The 20,124-nt window shown below is 40.6% G+C and overlaps 1 protein-coding gene across 1 annotated transcript; it reads left to right on the top strand.

Moving 5' to 3' along the window:
- The first annotated feature begins 4,894 nt into the window (after positions 1 to 4,894).
- Positions 4,895 to 13,230, top strand: Magohb (mago homolog B, exon junction complex subunit). The gene is made up of 5 exons (XM_052721274.1): positions 4,895 to 5,056; positions 8,184 to 8,242; positions 9,184 to 9,294; positions 11,848 to 11,930; positions 12,900 to 13,230. Exons 1-5 carry the CDS (start codon positions 4,963 to 4,965, stop codon positions 12,997 to 12,999), a joined length of 447 nt encoding a protein of 148 aa, XP_052577234.1. The 5' UTR covers positions 4,895 to 4,962; the 3' UTR covers positions 13,000 to 13,230.
- The last annotated feature ends 6,894 nt before the right edge of the window (positions 13,231 to 20,124 follow it).

Below are 20,124 nucleotides of genomic sequence, written 5' to 3'. Positions count from 1 at the left end.
AAAAACATAGAAGACCAGAGGATAGCTTATTATCTTCAATTTAGTAGAATGTGATTGTTTGAATGTAAGTTAAAAGTTATGTTGTGTGTTTAAATTATGTGATATTGTTATATGTTTGTTGTAACAACTCTTTCTCTGTCCTGCCAGCCAGCTCCCAAACAATGACACAGAGACTTATTATTAATTATGAAAGCTCAGCCTTAGCTTAGGCTTGTTTTTACCTAGCTCTTAGAACTTAAATTAACCTGTTTTTATTAATCTATATTCTGTCATATACTGCCCATCCTATATCTCCCATGTCTCCTGGCATCTCCTTTGCATGCCTAAATTCATCCCCAGTTCCTCCCTTTGCCTGGAAGTCCTGCCTGTTCTCCCTGCCTAGCTATTGGCTGTTTAGCTTTTTCTTAAACCAATCACAGGGACATACCTTTATAAAGTGTAATTAAATACCTCACAACAGTTTGCCTCCCAGCTGTTCCAGACCTAATAATGCAATTAAGTCTATCAAATCATGGTAATCAGTGATCCTGCCTGGTAACCAGTGGTGTATGTGGATTTGGTGTTTCAGCATGATGGGGATTTATTTGAAACACATTGCTATCAAGTGGCAAAAGACATGCCTAAAATACACAGAGAAACCTAAGATGGAATAAAAGACAAAGGTGAGTGGATGGATAGGGACAGAAATAGATCACCACACTTTGGTTTTTCCTTCTTAAAATGTACCAACTTTAGTATGTTATATTAGACTGTATACTACTGTTGCTACACAGATTCATTTTTACTAAAGGAGACAGCTCTGACATTTGATTTTATAAGTATATAAAACCAATTACTGATACAAAATGAAAATATAAGTTTATTACCTGCAGTGTTAATCATGATACGGTTAGAGAGTGTTTCTGAAAATTGGAAGAGGGAATGATTTGGTCCCTTTTTTTTGTTTTGTTTTTTTTTTTTTTTTTGTTTTTTTGAGACAGGGTTTCTCTGTATAGTTTTGGTGCCTGTCCTGGATCTCACTCTGTAGACCATGTAGGAAGAGAGCTGCCTGGCTCTGCTTCCCAAGTGCTGGGATTAAAGGCGTGTGCCACCACCGCCCAGCTTATTTGGTCACTTTCAATAGACAAAAAGATGTAGATGGGGATGGGCAGAGAAGATATGAAAAAGATCCAAATAAGAGAATTCTATACAAAGAAAAAAAAGAAAAGCCCACCAGAGCATTTAAGACATTAACAGCTCTCAGGAAGAATCACATCTAACAAAGGCAGGTTTGTGGTGCACACTTGTAATACCAAAAGTTGGTCAGGAGTTTAAGGCCAGGATAGGTTACATAGGTGAGTTTAAGGCTGGCTGGAGCCCATGAGACGCTGCCTCAACAAAAAAAAACACAACCAGAAATGAAAGAACTATATAAGTGCAGAAACACTTGAGTGGAAATAATTATCAACAAATAGTGTACATTAAACCATCAAGCCTCACTTTGCATTGCAGTCAGGAATGTTTGTTTTCTGCTTCAAAACGATTTCACAAGGTGTTGTGAGGTTGACCACAGTGTTGGTTGGCAAAGGCAGAAACAGTCCTTCAGTTTCACATAAGTGATAAAAACATTTATTTTCACACGTAAACTGTGACAATGTAATTACCCTAATTTGGAACCTACAGTAGCTGAGAAAAGAAAACATTCACAATATATTTTTACTACTTCCAGTCCAATTAATTATACCTGGAATTCTTACATAACTGTTCTAACCAACATGAGAAACACTAGCCATGTGTGATATTTAAATGTTAATGTAAGTTAATCAAAATTAAGAATTCTTTTTCCCCAGTCTCACTAGCTGCTGTGGGATAATGCTTTTGTACACTGGTTTAATAAAATGCCGACTGGCCAGTAGCCAGGCAGGAAGTATAGGCAGGATAAACAGATAAGGAGAATTCTGGGAAGAAGAGGAAGGCTGAGGAAGGCTGAGGAAGGCTGAGGAAGGCTGAGTCAGGAGACACCAGCCTGCCATCCAGAGAGAAGCATGTAATGGCACACAGGTAAAGCTATAGAACACGTGGCATTATATAGATGAATAGAAATGGGCTGAGTTTAAATGTAAGAGCTAGTCAGTGGTAGGCCTTAGCTAATGGCCAAGCTGTTTTAATTAATGTAAGCCTCTGTGTGTTTACTTGGGTTTGAGTGGCTATAGACTGGTCGGGACATAGGAAAACTTTCAGGAACAACTAGCTGCACTTAAGAGCTCAGTAAACAAAACACTTTCCCACATCCCTGGTGTCTACCATCTGAGAGTACAAAACACAGTGCTCTGTTACTTTTTAATACTGATCACAATGCAAAAGTTCCTATTTTGGTACTATCCTGACCTACAATATGAAGAGGTAGGTAATATAGTTTTCTATTTTATCTTAAAAACTTGTAGGGTTCTACAGGACCTAAGGCCCCTGAATGAGGCTTTCTGTAGAATTCAGTGAAAGGGATTATAACTAATACTTTCACAGGTGCTATGAAAAACTGTCCTTAAGTTTCTGTGAATTATTTTTATAATAAGTCAGGCCCTTCTAGGTTTAAAATTTCTAGGTTTCACATCTTAGAAAACTCCTCAAACCTGGGAAAACTGGAATGGTGAGTCACCTAGTGGTAAGATGCTGTGAATTATGTTTCTAATGTATTTTCCTAAATAGCAGCCTACTATGAGAGTGAGTAAATTTTGTAACAATTACATAACTATTCAGATGACTGAAGAGGCTGAGCGGTGGTGGCACACACCTTTAGTCCTAGCACTTGGGAGGCAGAGGCAGGTGGATCTCTGTGAGTTTAAGGCTAGCCCGGTCTGTCTACAAAGCAAGTTCCAGAAAAATCGGGCTTCACAAAGAAACGCTATCTTGGAAAATAAAACAAAACAACAAAAGACAAAACAAAAAGAAAAAACAAGGACCAATGAGAACCTGCCTCAACTTGCCTTGAAAACGACTCCACTTTCTCAAATCCTGCATTCTAGTTACCTATTAATTTCAAGTGTAGAAATTGTGGTTTTTGGCTTTCTCCAAACACACACATTCACACCACTGTGCCTTACTTTAGGTCATCCTTTGAATGAAACGCTTGTCTGTACTGCAGGACATTCACAGAATTTGCTCATCAAAAAGCCACTTCAAATAACATACCCTTTATAAGCCTTCTTTAATATTCTTGTTTATAAATTTCTAACTCCACCTACAATAAAACCACTTGCTTTTTTTTTGTACAGGGATGCTTTATTGCATATATGCTGTATGTAATACTAATTGCTTCCCTGTGCTGATGTTTGCTTTATATGTTTGCATTCTTTTTAGTCTGAAGGTGCAAATAGCTTTATTGCTTTATTACTAACACCCATCTGTTCTGGCACATAGGGCATTCTTGTTAAAACTCATGTGGCATAGATTTCAAAGCGCATCATACACATTATTTAATTTTCTCAGTTCTTTGTTTGGCAAAGTTGATTACTGTGTATCTAGTTAGTTAATAATCAAACCCGTGGAGATATAATTAGGTGGTGACAGTGTTGAGATTGAACTTTCTTAGAATTACTACAGAAGGCTATCAGTCACCAGATAGGATTACTCAGGGTTGGTAACAGAGAGTTGATCAGGATTTGAAAAGTGAATTGTTTGTAAGTTCACTCACATTTTGTGCTCTTCAATACCATGCTACACCAGAGTGTTCCTTACTTCTCCAATTTAAACTGTTGAATTGTGGCTTAGCCCCCCTCCCCCATACACAGGCTACTACCTATTAATCCTTACTGAATGAAGTGACTCACAAATTCCACCATGATTTTCAGTTTCATGTGCTATTTGAACATCAAACTTCCCACCAGGGAGATTCATTTTACTTCGTTTGCTTTCCTATTTAAAACTTTCATTTTTATTATTTTTTTTTTATTTGTTTGCTTTCTTAGTCTTAGTCTAGGCTGTTAGCTACTGGATAACTGTGAAGCATTGTCCAAAGGCTTCTGTTAGGACTTGACTCAGGACGATTATATTCCGGTTGCCTCGGGAATGTATCTTTACTCACCTCACCATTTACAGGAAGTAGGGCCACACCCCATTTTACAATGTGCTTCAAGATCAGAGATACAATAAGTACAACTTGTAAACCTTAGTTCAAAACCCAGAAAAAGGCACACCCATACTACAGGGCAACCAGAGAGTAAAGGTGGTTTACAAATGTTCCTTCCAAGCCCATTGAAAAAAAAAGAAAGGCTATTTGTTCATTACTAAGATAAAATGAAATTTGCAGGAAAAAGGATAAAGCTTGTGTATGTGTGTAGTTACATGCCAGTGAGTGTAGGTTATTAAACCAGAAAGGGGACTGGGGATTGGTTAAACAAATGTAGGGCTGAAGGTACAGGATACATTTGACAAGAAAGTGCAAGCAGGTATACTGTGGACAGACGGTTGGAGACAGCAGATGGGGGAAGAGGCTAACCCCAAAGAATATAGAATTCAATAATGAAATCTGGGACTTTATCTGCCATCGTGCTCATGCAAACAACCCTTATTAAACTTGGTGAGTCCCCCCTCAACCCAGACACACGTAAGACATAAAAGGACAGGAGGACTTGTTGGGAAGAGTGGTTCAGCGGGACAAAGGATCAGAGAGTGTAATTAGGTGGAAGTGACTAAAATTCATCATATACGTGCATGAAATCGTCGAAGAATTGAGAGTAAGAAGCAAAGCATATAAAAATCCTTTCAAGAGCGAAAACAATGTGCTGGGGATCTTAGTAAAGCCGTTCCAGAGCAAATCTCTAGTTCTCCTCAGGGTCTTTCGACCGACCCGCAGCTTTCCGGGCTTTCAGTCTCCACCGGAGAAGACGCACCCGCCGTGACGCTCTTTACCCGCGCCTCTGACGTCACTGCCCCGCGCCGGCGGCACGTTGGCGCGGCCGTGCAGCGGCTTTCCCGAGGGCAAAAATGTCCATGGCGAGTGATTTCTACCTGCGCTACTACGTTGGGCACAAGGGCAAGTTTGGGCACGAGTTTCTGGAGTTCGAGTTTCGGCCGGACGGTGAGCGGCGGAGGGACCGCGAGGGAGGGCGAGCCGCCCGGGGGGTGGGTTTCTTTTCTTTTCTTCTTCCTTTTTATTTTCTTTCTTCTTTATTTCAATTTAATTGTTTAGTTTTAAGACGGGGTCTCGTTGTGTAGTCCAGGCTGACCTCGAGCTCACGATCCTCCTGCTTCAGCCTCCCGGATGCTGGGGTGACAGGTGTGTCACCACGCCCCCGCCTCCCAGGAGGGCTTGAAGGGCTTAGTTCCAACTTAGGAAGAGCTTGTGCGTGTAGCATGCTTGGAAAAATTGCTGTAAAGTTATCCAGAAAAGCAGATCCTGCTGCTATCAGGAAAGTTGGACATAGAAGAATCGGAAACCTAGAATGGAAGAGTCTGTGTCCTTCCAAGGGCATTATTAACAGAATTATCAAGTGATGCTTCCGCGGATGCTTGAAATCTTTGGGCGACCTTTCGGCCTACTCACCCATTTACTCTATGTGTGAAGGCTGCTTTGTAGGGGAGGAACCCCCTGACTAAACAGGAGTGTGATGTGTGTTAGGCATTGAAATACAGTTCTTCACCATCTTCGTCAAGATACATGGATGGATGATGGCCAGAGTTAAGGCAGAGTCAGCCGAAAAAGCTTCCTAGAAGCTCTTTTCCTGTTGCATGTTAGGTGGTCAGCCCTGTTAAGAAGAAGCTGAATATCTCCTTCTGAGCCACTGGCTGTCAGAACACATTGAAGTGGACAATGAACACAAACAAGCTCTGTATTTCTATGAGAAGCAAACGAAGTAGCTGCCGATGCTCTGGGTGAAGAGTGGAAGGGTTGTGTGATCCCATTCATTGGTGGGAAGGACAAATTAGGTTTTCCCAACGAAAGAAGGCCTCTTGACCCACTGCAGAGTGTGCCTGCTGCTGAGTAAGGGGCATACTTTCTGTAGACCAAGGAGAGCTGGGGAGAGGAAGCACAAGTCTCTTCTGGACACATTGGGGATGCCAAGTGGTTATTTTTTTCTTGTTTTTTGTTTTGTTGTTGTTGTTTTTAAAAGGATATTCCTGGACTGACAACTATCAGAATCCTGAGGCTTTTCAGTCTCTCTAAGGAGGATGATATCTACCACTATGTTGTCAGAAAGCTCTTCAACAAAGATGGTAGGAAGTCCAGGACCAAAGCACCCAAGGTTCCCAACTCCGACTTACTGTTCTGAAGAAACAATATACTAAGTAAAATGAAGAGGCAGCAGAATATACTAAACTTTTGGCATAGAGAATGAAGGAAGCCAAAAAACAAAAGAAAACAAAACAAAACACCAGGACCAGATTTCCAAGAGATGTAGGCTGTCCTTGCGAAGAGCTTCTACTTTTAAGCCTGAGTCCAGTAAAGAATAAGTTAATAATCAGAACTTGAAAAAAGAAAAAAAAAAAAGCTTCCCCTAAGCCAGGTGTAGTGGCTTATGCTTTTAATCCCAGCACTTGGAGGCAGAGGCAGGCAGATTTCAGTTCGAGGCCAGCCAGGGTTACACAGAGAAACTCTGTCTCTAAAAACAAAACAACCACCCCAAAAGCCCCCCCCAAAACAAACCAAGCCAAAACAAAACAAAAAAACTCCAAAACCAAAAAAAAAAAAGAAAGAAAGAAAAAGGAGTTTCCCTTAGAAGATGAGACACTGGAGATCAAAAAGAAAAACTTTCTTGTCTCCTCGGGGAGAGAAACACCAGAGAGGAGCAAAATGAGCAGGGGTCTGTTGAAGTACTGGGCAGTACTTAAGTGCCAAAGCTGAAGGTGTTACTTGAGATGCAGACATTTAACTGAGCGTATGACTGTGTGGACTTTAATGAAGTGGTATATGCATGTTTTGGACAAGGGTCTTTGAAAGGGGAAGTATGAGAGGATCATGTATTCAAAAGGTATCAAACATTTAGGAAGAATTCAAGGTTGCTGTGGCCCTGCAGTTGTTTAGAAACTTAACTTTACCCTTGTTCTCCAAATGTTGTTTGGAGCAAACTTACTTTGTTTTTGTTGTTGTGCTAGTGGGTTTTGTTTTTGTTTTTTATTTTGATTTTTTATTTATTTCTTTTGTAATTCTGTTCTCAGTCCCCTTGCCTGTGCATGCCATGCAGCTTGTCCTTATCACCCTGAGTCACATAAATTAAGAACAACACTGTCAAGGGAAATTTTATGTGTGGTTTGATTCTCATGCACCTTTGCCACTGAATCATTCCACTTACACGAGAAGTGATGACTCACTAAATGGGGTACACCCCAGTACGGTAACCTAAAATACAGCAGATGAGAAGGACATCACAGATGTATCTGAGCACCTGACTGACTAACCATGCAGGAAAGCACACGCTGGAGGCCTCAGAGGTCATGGCAACGGATTGAAATAAATCAGCCAACAAACTGACAGTTTACATAGTTTGTATGCTTCCGAGTTGTAATTTTTAAATTTTTCGTTATCTTAACTATATACACGAATTTGAAGGAAAACAATTAAGAGAACATTTTTGAATAATAGAGAAAGTGTGGATGCAAAGGAGACCTCTGGAGACTTGTGTGACCCTGAGCAAGTTGTTTAACTTGATTTTATCTCCTGTGAACAGGTGAGAAAGTGAAACCTGCTTTTAGAATTCCTTTAGAGACCAGATGAAATGTTGTGAGTACTGCATTTAGCACCAACACGTCACACTTGAAAAGAATATTTGGTGGTTTGTCACAGTCACATTTAGTTCAGGGGCTAGATTAAGAAAATAAACGTGTTGTTGTACACAACTTTAATCCCAGCATTCAGGACACAGAGGCAGGCGGATAGATCCTTGTGTGTTCAAGGCCACCAACCTGACTACACAGTGAGATCTTGTGTTGGCTTGGAAAGAGGGGGAGAGAGAGAGAGAGAGAGAGAGAGAGAGAGAGAGAGAGAGAGAGAGAGAGAGAGAGAGAGAGCGAGAGCTTGCCTTAACAAAACCTGACCCATTGTATGTTGAAGGTATGGAACATTTTAAAGTTTGCTAGCTGACTTATATTTATTGAGTTTTTAGCCTTGATCTTACACGAGGAAAGTAGATTTACTAGTAAAAATGGGAATATGAAATTGTCTTTACCTTTAACATTGTTCATGGTATTCTTTCTTTCTCTCCACACAGGAAAGCTTAGATATGCCAACAACAGCAATTATAAAAATGACGTGATGATCAGAAAAGAGGTATGTTCTCTTCTCTCTCTCTCTTTTTTTTCTTTTTCTTTTCTTTTGAGACAAGGTCTCACTTTGTAGTCTTGGCTGCTCTGGAATTCACAGTGTAGAACAGGCTGGCCTTGAACTCAGAGAGATCCACCTGCCTCTAGCTAAGTTCTTTTCAAATGTCTAAATTTTTACATTTTGTTTATTTATCTTGTCTGTGTTGATGAAAGTATTTCGAAGGCTCTGTTTCAATGAAGAAGCCAATTTATAGATGGAAAGATTTCTATGTTAATTTCATGTGATTATAGCATTTAAACTTTTTTTTAACATGTGTGTATTTGTGTGTGTGTGTGTGTGTGTGTGTGTGTGTGTGTGTGTGTGTGTGTTGGATCCACATGTAACATGGCATGCATGTGTGGAAATCAATGAACAGCTGGTAGGAATTGATTTTCTACTACTTTGTGGGTTCTAGGGATTGAACTTTATCCACTGAACCATCTTGGTGATTCTCATTTTAGCATTTTTTTTAAACAATCAACTTGAATATTTATTACCCCATATCATTTAATTCATTTTGTGAAGCATGATTTTTAAACAAAAGGCTTGGAAGTGTGGACTGGGCTCAGCGTGCCGGCCCCTGTGTACTTGTGCTGTGTCCTCACGCTGTAGCCCTTACGTTGCTCCGTTAACTGTGAGCACCTGGAGTGTCCCCACTACACCGGCCGACTCCGGGGCCTGAAGCAGCTGGGGTGAGAAGAGGGAGCAGTGTGTGTTAAAGGGTGAGAGAACAGAAAAAAACGTTTGTGAGAAGGATGAATTTTAATTCTGCAGCTTTGGAATCAAATTAAATTGTTCGTTCCTATTGTGTTTGAATGTTTAGGATTTGTAGCTTTCTTTTATTATATCTTGCTGAACTGTGGGAAGACAGATGGGCGTTATAAGATTTTATTGTAATTGATTTTCAGGCCTATGTTCACAAGAGTGTCATGGAAGAACTGAAGAGGATTATTGATGACAGTGAAATTACAAAAGAGGATGACGCTTTGTGGCCACCACCTGACAGGGTTGGCCGGCAGGTCTGTGGACCATGGTCTTTAAGTGGATAGATCAGAGTTGATAATATAATTACTGTGCTTTGTCAATATATTCATGATGGTTTCTTATTGAAGCTTTGCTTATATAACTTCATTTTCTTTTTAAATTCTTTTTTGTGGTACTAGAAATTGAACTCCAGATTCATCTGTGCTAGGCAAGCAAACACTCCATCAGGTTACAGCTCCAGCTCTTACGGAGCTTGATTTTCTTTGCTGTCTCCACCTAGTAGAGGAGTTAGCACTCAGCTCTAATTTAGACATCCTTTCTCCAGCCTGTCCAGCTAAAGTTAGGGTATTTTGACACTGTTACGAATTATTAATTGTAAGTTAGCTGTGTTGTTAATTATTTCTATTGTAAATAGGTACAACATTGCTAGCTAAATTTGAGAGTTAGTTCTTAAGTTAGTATATTTTGACACTGCTATAAATTATTTTTTGTAAATTAGATGTTATTGTTAATTATTTCTATTGTAAATAAGTGCATTGCTAGCTAAATTTGAGAGTTAGTTCTGATCACTGAGTATGACAATTCACTTTCTCCAATTTTTTATCTTTTAGAATTTGTATATTTGAATGCCCCAGAAAAAGTCTTGATTGTATTTGCCTGTTATATTCCCTTCAAAATACTTGATATTTCTCAAAGTGCTCCCAGGCCCAATTTCACTCTGTATGAAGATAGTTTGGTTTCTGAATTTGGTCTTTTCAACTCTCAGAGAAATGAAATATAAGGCCTTGGAGAAAGAAATATTTAATTTCATTTTTGTGTGTGCCTAAGGATTATACTGTGTATCAGCCACTTTCTTTGATGAGAAGAAATGTAGAGAGATCAAATACATGCTGAAAGTAGCAGTAATGTAACGGTTGTGTGGCAAGAGCACAGTGTAGAGTATGGTGTGGTGCAATAGAAGTAGTGGTCTGTGTCCTGTGGGAACCTGAGTCATAGTAATTAACACCACTAGTTAGCGCAATAGTTACTGGGTGTCTGTGTCTACAAAACAGCCAGATATTTTAAAATTATTAAACCTACTCCTACAGTGGTGATATGACATCTAGACTTGACTGTGTTTATAAGTTGATATACTTCTTTTAGAGGATGGTTTTGTAATGTACATTAGAAAATGCCAATATTTTCCATTTATTTTTCCCTTAGTAATCTCATTTCTGAACCACCAGTTCTAGAAAAATAACTGCAGCTACAGAGAAGATTTCATTAGATATAAAAATGTGTTTCATCATCTGGGGAGAGCCAGTGCTTGTATCTGTGCACTGGTGATGTGTTCTCATGAGAGGGTAACAGGCATGCTCCAGAAACTGCCCTGGATAATTAAAGCAAGAATTTTGTGATTATTAGAGATTCTTAGCTAATTCTTAGTTTGCTGTATCTCATGAAGTGTATTGTTAGGCTTTTTGATTAAATAGCTGTGACTGTCTATTAGCATCTGCTTGATAATTTAGTGTAAAAATTCTTTAAACATACAGCCCCTTCATTAACTTTAGATTTCTGGGTAAGCAGTACAGATAAAATTTGTATGATGATAATGGTACTGGAGCAACCACATTACACTGTATAAGTTCTAGGTTTCATTGAATTTCAGAGGGTATTAGTCTGTAAGTGGGAGCATTACTATTGTACATTACTCCTGGCTATTGATATCATTGTATGTTCTGTACTTGATGAGGTTAAGATTGTACATTTGTGGAATAGGGCTAACGAAGACTATTCTCTTGGAAAGGTGTTTTAGGGACTGTGGAAAATGTAAAGTCCCAGCAGTCGGGCCTGATATGTGGCAGGTGCCCAAATGGTAGCTATTGTTAATGTCCTATATTTATTTAAAAAAAACTTACAGAAAGGGAAAATGCATTTTGTGATATTTTAAATGGGTTTGTATTTATATAATCATTTCTATAACATATGATTTAAAGTGACAGTGCTCATGTTTAGCAACATCATAAGAAACATTTCTGTGTCATTTTGTTTGAGCTCCTTTTTTTTTTTTTTTTTTTGGTTTTTCGAGACAGGGTTTCTCTGTGTAGCTTTGCGCCTTTCCTGGGACTCACTTGATAGCCCAGGCTGGCCTCGAACTCACAGAGATCCGCCTGTCTCTGCCTCCCGAGTGCTGGGATTAAAGGCGTGCGCCACCACCGCCCGGCAAGCTCCTTTTTTATGATGGCTCTGGAAAGCAGTTCTGGCTTGGTCCTGAAATTGAGGCTAGTGCTCATGTGTGGTCAGTGAGGTTTTATTAAGAGAATTTGGTCTAGCAGATTAAATTTCTTTTGGTTTTTGGAGAGAGTCTCCCCAGGCTGGTGTGGAACTTTCTCTATAGACCAGACTGACCTTGGATTTGAGACAGTCCTGCCTTGCTTCCTACGTGCTGGGATTATAAGCACGTGCCACCATGCTTGGCTGAGATTAAATTTCTTTTCCCCTCTATCAAGTTCTAGAAAGTTTGCACTTCTTTGTAGCACGAATACAGGTATCTCTGGGATAGACTTTTTTTTTAATTTATGCCATTTCTCTGCTCTTTTTGTTTCCAGGAACTTGAGATTGTAATTGGGGATGAACATATTTCTTTTACCACATCAAAAATAGGTTCTCTGATTGATGTAAACCAGTCAAAGTAAGTATATTAAAGTGTTGGCTGAGCTGGTGTAACTCATTAACGAGGTTCGTGTCAGTACTGTGGTCTGCTAGACAAGGCGCTTTAGTATTCTGATGCCATAGGGACTTGTAAGTAATTAAACACTTGTTATCTTGTCCGTCAGAGAAGTTAACAGCGTATTTCATTAAGTACTCAGTTCAGCAGTGTGCATACTAATGCCTGATTTTTGTTGGTCATTTTATATTAAAAAGTCTGGTTGTAATGTCACAAAATGTAAACGAAGATATTTGTGGATTGATCAGCTTCATTGGGACCATATTATATCATATTTCCCCTTGGATTTAGCACTTGAAAAAAAAAAACAGTAGGCATGTGTATGAGCCACCTTTGTGTCCTTAGATTCTTTGCAGCATATACTGAAGCTTTGCTGGTGTGAATCATTGAGTCATTTCTTCATGCTCCTTTCCTTAAAACGTCCCCATATGGCTTCCATTGCTTCATGTTGCCCTGAATCTTAACTTGCTTGAGTATAAGCTTGCATGAGAACCTTGTTTTGTCTTTAGAGTTAGAGTAGTGCCCAGCACATAGTAGGTGCTTCAAATAAGTATTAAAAAGAGGAAAAGAATGAATGCACAATAATAACTGGACACCCGTGTTCATGAAGAACATCCTTAAACCTGGATGCTTAAACCTATAAATATGCTCCTACAGTTGGTGAGGACATGGCCTGTGTACTCTACTGGGTTTGTACGTGCATTGCCTCTGTTTAGGGAGCAATGAGTCCTGGTGAACTGCATTCCTCCGTACAGGAAGAGAAGTGTTAATTAATTGTCCAGTTTGTTCACTGTACTTGTCGGCAAGTGGCCCTTTTCCTAGTTCCATAAGCTTAATTGGTACAAGTGGTTTGTTTTGTTTTAGGAAATTATAAGATTATGTTTCATAGAAAACAAAAGGTAACTTTTATTTATTTATGTTTTTTAATTTTAGGGATCCTGAAGGCCTCCGTGTATTTTACTACTTGGTGCAGGACTTGAAATGCTTAGTGTTCAGTCTCATTGGACTACATTTCAAGATTAAGCCAATTTGAATTGGATACTTTTGAGATTATTTATATATTTAATTAAAGGAGGGTTTTTTAATTGACACTTTTGGGATTTTTTTATTAATGTGAAACTTTTGTATATAAACTTAATATGTGAAATATGGTTTTCCTTTCTTGGGTCCATGTGGGCTAGACAGCCCCTATATGCAATTGATTCTGTACATAAAAGCCACTTTTTGTTGAAATTTTGCTCTAATAAAATGTATTAAAAGCCTAGATGTGGAGTCGTGTTTTTTTTTTTTTTTTTGGCAGCTGAATCAGTGACTTGCTTTAAGAATGGTAAGTTGTTCTGGTTGGTAGAGCTTTGAGCAGAGGCTTCTCATCTGGAAATATGTGGCCAAATCCCAGCTACTGAAGATACCGTAGAATAGAGTCAATCTTCTACTTCTGTACTTCATAGGATTTACCTTTGTGACACTAAGGTTGTTTTCAGAGGTTCGAGATTTTTTTTTTTTACATTATCACAAGCCTTCGTGGGTTCACATGAAATATTTTCCTAAGTTGTTGAAAGGGCATAGTCATTACCCTACATTTCGCCTATCTTATTATGCCCTTATTCTTATGTATATGTAGGAGCTGAGTTGAAGCTTTACAAAGTTATATGAAATTTTGTTTTAACCATCTATAGTGTGCATGCCTATTGTTAGACTTACTGGAAACAGGTCATTCATGTTTCCCAGGTCCTTTGAACTTTCTACCATTCATCTCTCATTATCTCTGCTAACACTGCTGCTGGTGTCCTCCTCTTCCTCCTGCATGGTCTCAGCTGACAGAGATCTGCCTGCCTCTGCCTCCTGAGTTCAAGGACTAAAGGTGTGTACCACCATGATGGCCAGAGCATAATCCCAGCGCTAGGAAAAAGATTCTGAAGGGTCAGGAGTTCAATGCCTATCTTGGCAATATAGTTAATACTAGACTTGCTTAGGCCTCATGAAACCCTATCTCTAAAGAAGAATGCTTTAGGAGAGATGAGCTGAACTTACAGACTCCCTTAATGATGAGCAGTGGAGCTGGGGGCCTGATCACAGTTTTCAGTGTGTACATGGCCTCAGTTCTCTGAACTGATGTGGAAAGAACATGGACTGAAGAAGTGAAACTTAGTTGTGGATCAGTACTTAACTGTTTTCTCTTTCAAACTTTTTGTTTGTTTTGCTTGTTTGGGTATTCACTTGCATGCATATTTGTGCACCTACACATATGTCTGGTGCCTACAGAGGCCAGAAGAGGATGTTGGAACCCTTAGGACTGGAATTATCCTCATGTGGGTGCTCAGATCCAAACTCAGGTCCTCTGGAAGAGTAGCCAGTGCTCTTAGCCACTGAGTCATCTCTCTCTAGCCCCCGTTTTTTTGGGACCTTTAAGTGGATTTTATTCCTAAGTGACACAGAGCCCAAATATCCACCTGAAACCCTTCCTAGGGTCCCCTTTTATCACTGAGTTCCTGAAGCATCTTTCTCATTTCTTCACTCTCAGTGCTTGTGGCTCAGCAAGGACTATACGAGTAGGCATGATAATGCAGAGCTTTAGACAGGTGTGATTGTAAATGCTAGGACACATGAGGTGATTTAGGGTACAGGAAATCTTAAAATAGAGCTCTTTTTGGTTTTGTTGAGAGCTGTGAAGTTTGCCATGTTGTGAAAGGTTCACTGCGAGGCAGAAATACCAAGAGGTGTGAAGCTGGCCAGGACCAGCCAGTCCTCCCAGTGAAGACAGTGAATCAGCCCATCCTTCCCTGTGGGCTGGTGGCTACTGCAGGTGTCCCTCACCTCAGCCTCGGGCAGGAAGAACAGCTTGCGGCTGTGAAATGATGACACCACAGAGGTCTGAGGGTCTCACTAGAAGGTCTGAATGTGTGATGAGAATTGCATCTCTCTCAACATAACAGGACAGGTAGTTGAGCTTTCACAGAGGCTATTACAGCAAAGAAACCAGAGAAATGAATATATATTTGTGTGCATTGGTGTTTTGCCTGCATGTATGTTTGTGTGAGGGTGCCAGATCTTGGAGTTACAGACAGCTGTTAGCTGCCATGTGGGTACTGGGAATTGAACCTGGGTCTTCTGGAAGAGCAGTTAGTGTTCTTATCTACTAACCCATCTCTCCAGCCCTGAATAGAGCTTTTGTGGGTTTTGTGGTTTCTTTTGTTGTTGTTTGTTTTTTCACACACACACACACACACACAAAATGAATTTAGAAGACAAAATTCAAGAAAATAAAAAATTTCTTTAAAATTTTCACCTTTCTGTTTTCACATTTCTTTTTTTATTCTGGTCATGTGAAGTTCAGTATTTCCTGTTTTGTGCTGTGCTTTGCTCAAAAATCCACAATGGGAGTGTCAGTCCATTCCCTCTGAAGTGGCTTTCTTCCATTGCTAATTAATTAAGCCCATTATCAGTTTATCGTTTTCTAGAAATTCAGAACTTAATTACACAGAGCTCAGAGGAAGCTACTGCTCTTTGGCTTTTCAGTTATTGGCATCCCCCTCTCTCTGTCCACAACCAAAAAAAATTTCCACTCTATGTTCAGTTTTTGTTGGCTACCGACCTTTATTAAGCACTGGTAGGCAGCCCACATCCTGTTCATGCTTTGGTCACAGTGATGAACAAAACAGGTCTGGAGTTCTTGCTCACAGACTTTGCATGATGTTAGAAGAGGCCAACCATATGTAGAAAGCACAAAGAAGCGTGTCCTGCACTTGCTTAGCCTCCATGGTAAAGATGACTTCCTCTCAGCAGAGATAAGGATGTAAACAGAACCATTAGTGTTTTCAAGAGCAGTGTGATTACACCCCCCCCCCCCCCCCCGGGGGTTACAATGTGAATTTTCAGGAGCAGTACTGGTTCGCTGTGTAGCTCTCTCAGTTCCTCATTTTGGTTCATAAACCCTCCCCATCCTGTTCTTCCAAACACCAGCACTCTTTGACAAGGTTGGGTAGAAAACCTAGCCCATCCTGTGTCTTGGAGAAGTTTCTGCAGGCTAGCAATCTTTAAAAAAGAGTTATATTGAAATCTATGAGCTTTTTAAAAAATTATTTTTTTTCTTTTTTTTCACTTTTTAAAATTTATTTTTCTATTATCAGCTTGATACAGTATAAATTCTTATCCTAATTGTGAAATGTTTCATTGAGGCTTTCCCAGTAATTGAGTAGACCCAAAATTTATTATAAGTCACAATCATCCTAGGGTCCCCCCTGCTATATAGTCTCCCTGGATCTGTGGGTTGCAGTCTGATTGTTCTTTGCTTTATATCTAGAATCCACTTATGAGTGAGAACATAACATGTTTGTCCTTCTGGGTTTGGGTTACCTCACTCAGGATGATTTTTTTCTAGTTCCATCCATTTGCCTGCAAATTTCATGCTGTCATTGTTTTTCTCTGCTGAGTAGTACTCCATTGTGTATATGTACCACATTTTCTTAATCCATTCGTCAGTTGACGGGCATCTAGGTTGTTTCCAGGTTCTGGCTATTACAAACAATGCTGTTATGAACATAGCTGAGCTTGTGCCCTTGTGGTATGATTGAGCATTCCTTGGGTATATGCCCAAGAGTGGTATGGCTGGGTTATTTTATTTTTTTTTATGTGCATTGGTGTTTTGCCTGCATGTATGTTTGTGTGAGGGTGCCAGATCTTGGAGTTACAGACAGCTGTTAGCTGCCATGTGGGTCCTCTGGAAGAGCAGTTAGTGCTCTTAACTACCAACCCATCTCTCCAGCCCTGACATCTAAGAGTTTTTGTCTCTATAATTCCTGATTGCATTTTTTTTTTGCAGTTATTCCAACCCTGGGAAGTAGGTGACACACTCCACGCTGAAAAAAGAATCTTTATGATTCAATGTTTTGCTCAAATTTATATGGTAAGGAAAGATTAAAGTCTTGGACTTTAAATATAATGTTTAATGTTGAATGAAAGTTTACCATTCATTTCCCAGGTTATGATTAAAAACTTTATTTGTGAAGCTGGGCCTGATGGCTCACACCCCTCATTCCAGCACTTGGGAGGCAGGCAGGGGAGTCCCAGGCAAACCTGGTGTACACAGTGAATTCCAGGCCAGCCAAGTGTACATGGTGAGACCTTGCCTCAAACAAAACAAAATAGAAATATATTTGTATCTCTTATTAGATCTTCACAGCAATCCTGAAGAGAAATTGCATTTTTGTTTTGCTGTGGTCAAAGACTTTGTGAATGATCAGACTTACCTGAAGTCATAGGAGCTTGTTGATGTTTCTACTCCTGTCTCCCCATGTACCAACTCATGCTTTGTGTCCAGCTAAAACCAAGGCTCTTCTGAGTCCACATTGTAACCACATTCTGTGTATTGGGTAAGGCTTTATTTATAGGTCGAGAGTTAGTTACGAGTTGTCCTTAAGTAAGTCATCTGACTTCTTCACAGCCTTTCCTTGTGGAAAGCTGAGACAACACAAGCATCTGCCGCATGGGGACAGAGTGTCTGCCACATTCTCCAGCACTGCTGCTCCTGCACCCCCACTTACCTTCTCCTCCAAGCATTACTTTCTTAAATCTCGTTTCTTTCATTCCTTGATTTTGGTGGTGGTGGTGGTGGTGGTGGTGGTGGTGGTGGTGGTGGGGTGTGTGTGTGTGTGTGTGTGTGTGTGTGTGTGTGTGTGTTGTTTGTTGGTTTTTACTCTTGGCTCTTTTGGGGGCCTGCCACCCAGTTCCCAAATAAATCACATAGAGCCTTTTTTTTTTTTTTGGTTTTTTGAAACAAGGTTTCTCTGCGTTGTTTTGGTGACTGTCCTTGATCTCACTCTGTAGACCAGGCTGGCCTCGAACTCACAGAGATCTGCCTGGCTCTGCCTCCTGAGTGCTGGGATTAAAGGCATGCACTACCACCACCCGGCCGGCTCATTCTTTCTTATGAATGCCTGGCCTTAGCCTGGCTTGTTTCTTGCCAGCTTTTCTTAACTTAAATTACCCTGTGGTGATATATTGTGTACCCTAATAAAATTTGCCTGAGGGTTAGAGAACAGAACAAGCCACTGGATTAAATATAGATGCCAGGCAGTGGTGGCACACACCTTTAATCCTAGTACTGGGAAGCACACATGCCTTTAGTCCCAGGAAGTGATGGCTGGGCAGAGAGAGATACATAAGGCGTGAGGAGACAGGAACTAAAGGCCTTTCGGCAGAAGCGTCCCTTTCAGGTAGAGGCTTTTTCAACTGACGTCTTTTCAGCTAAGGAAGCTCATTTGGCTAGAGGCCTATCGGCTGAGGCCTTTTCAGGCTGAGGAGCTGGAGAGGTGAGACGTGGCAGTGGCTTGTTCCTTTGTCTCTCTGATCTTTCAGCATTGACCCCAATATCAGGCTCTGAGTTTTTTTTATTATAAGACCATTTAGGATTCGTGTTACACATCCTGTCTACCTTTTGCCTCTGTCTTTTTTCTCTATTCTGTATATCTTTCTTTTTTAATTCTTTTTTTTAAATTTTTTTTTTTATTTTGCAATACAATTCAGTTCTACACATCAGCCACGGATTCCCTTGTTCTCCCCCCTCCCACCCCCCTCACCTTCCCCCCAGTCCACCCCCCATTCCCACCCACCTCCTCCAGGGCAAAGCCTCCCCCGAGGACTGAGATCAACCTGGTAGACTCAGTCCAGGTAGGTCTAGTCCCCTCCTCCCAGGCCGAGCCAAGCGATCCTGCATAGGCCCCAGGTTTCAAACAACCAACTCATGCAATGAGCACAGGACCCGGTCCCACTGCCTGGATGCCTCCCAAACAGATCAAGCCAATCAACTGTCTCACCTATTCAGAGGGCCTGATCCAGTGGGGACCCCTCAGCCATTGGTTCATAGTTCATGTGTTTCCATTCATTTGGCTATTTGTCCCTGTGCTTTATCCAACCTTGGTCTCAACAATTCTTGCTCATATAAACCCTCCTCTTTCTTGCTAATTGGACTCCCAGAGCTCCACCCGGGGCCTAGCCATGGATCTCTGCATCCAGATCCCTCAGTAGTTGGATGGGGTTTCTAGCACGACAATTAGGGTGTTTGGCCATCCCATCACCAGAGTAGGTCAGTTCGGGCTGTCTCTCGACCATTGACAGCAGTCTGTTGTGGGGGTATCTTTGTGGATTTCTGTGGGCCTCTCTAGCACTTTGCTTCTTCCTATTCTCATGTGGTCTTCATTTACCATGGTCTCCTATTCCTTGTTCTCCCTCTCTGTTGTTGATCCAGCTGGTATCTCCCGCTCCCCCAAGCTCTCTTTCCCTCGACCCTCGCCCTTCATTACCCCCACTCATGTCCAGGCTGTTCATGTAGATCTCTTCCATTTCTCCGTCATTGGGTGATCCCCGTGTCTTTCTTGGGGTCCTGTTTTCCAGGTAGCCTCCCTGGTGATGTGAGTAGCAGTCCAGTCATCCTTGTTCCACATCTAGTATCCTCCTATGAGTGAGTACATACCATGTTTGTCTTTCTGAGTCTGGTTTACCTCACTCAGGATGATTTTTTCTAGATCCATCCATTTGCTTGCAAACCTCATGATGTCATTGTTTTTCTCTGCTGAGTAGTATTCCATTGTGTATATGTACCACATTTTGTTTATCCATTCTTCAGTTGAAGGGCATCTAGGTTGTTTCCATGTTCTGGCTATTACAAACAATGCTGATATGAACATAGCTGAACAAGTGCTCTTGTGGTATGATTGAGCATTCCTTGGGTATATGCCCAAGAGTGGTATAGCTGGATCTTGGGGGAGATTGATTCCCAATTTTCTAAGAAAGCGCCATATTGATTTCCAAAGTGGTTGTACAAGCTTGCATTCCCACCAGCAGTGGAGGAGAGTTCCCCTAGCTCCACATCCTCTCCAGCATAAGGTGTATAAACAACTTAAATGTCAACATAGAGCAGTTACCTAATTAGCATAATTCATTTTTGCTGTGTAGAAGCGATTAATAATTACATATGACTTTAAACATTTTGTAGATCAATATTTATAAATTGAAAAAATGCTTATTATTTATTACAAAAGAATTAGAAACATCCTAATTAAAACAATTGTGTAAATTGGTGTGGTAGTATACAGCTGTATTCTCAGCACTGAAGAGCCTGAGTCAAGAGGACTGTGAATTTGAGGCCAGTTTGGGCTCCACA

The sequence above is a fragment of the Peromyscus californicus genome, unplaced genomic scaffold, assembly GCF_007827085.1.
Source record: "Peromyscus californicus insignis strain IS unplaced genomic scaffold, ASM782708v3 Scaffold_6__1_contigs__length_162567912, whole genome shotgun sequence".
NCBI classification, from domain to species: Eukaryota; Metazoa; Chordata; class Mammalia; order Rodentia; family Cricetidae; genus Peromyscus; species Peromyscus californicus.
The sequence above is the reverse complement of the archived record's forward strand: the minus strand, read 5'-3'. Positions and strand labels throughout refer to the sequence as shown.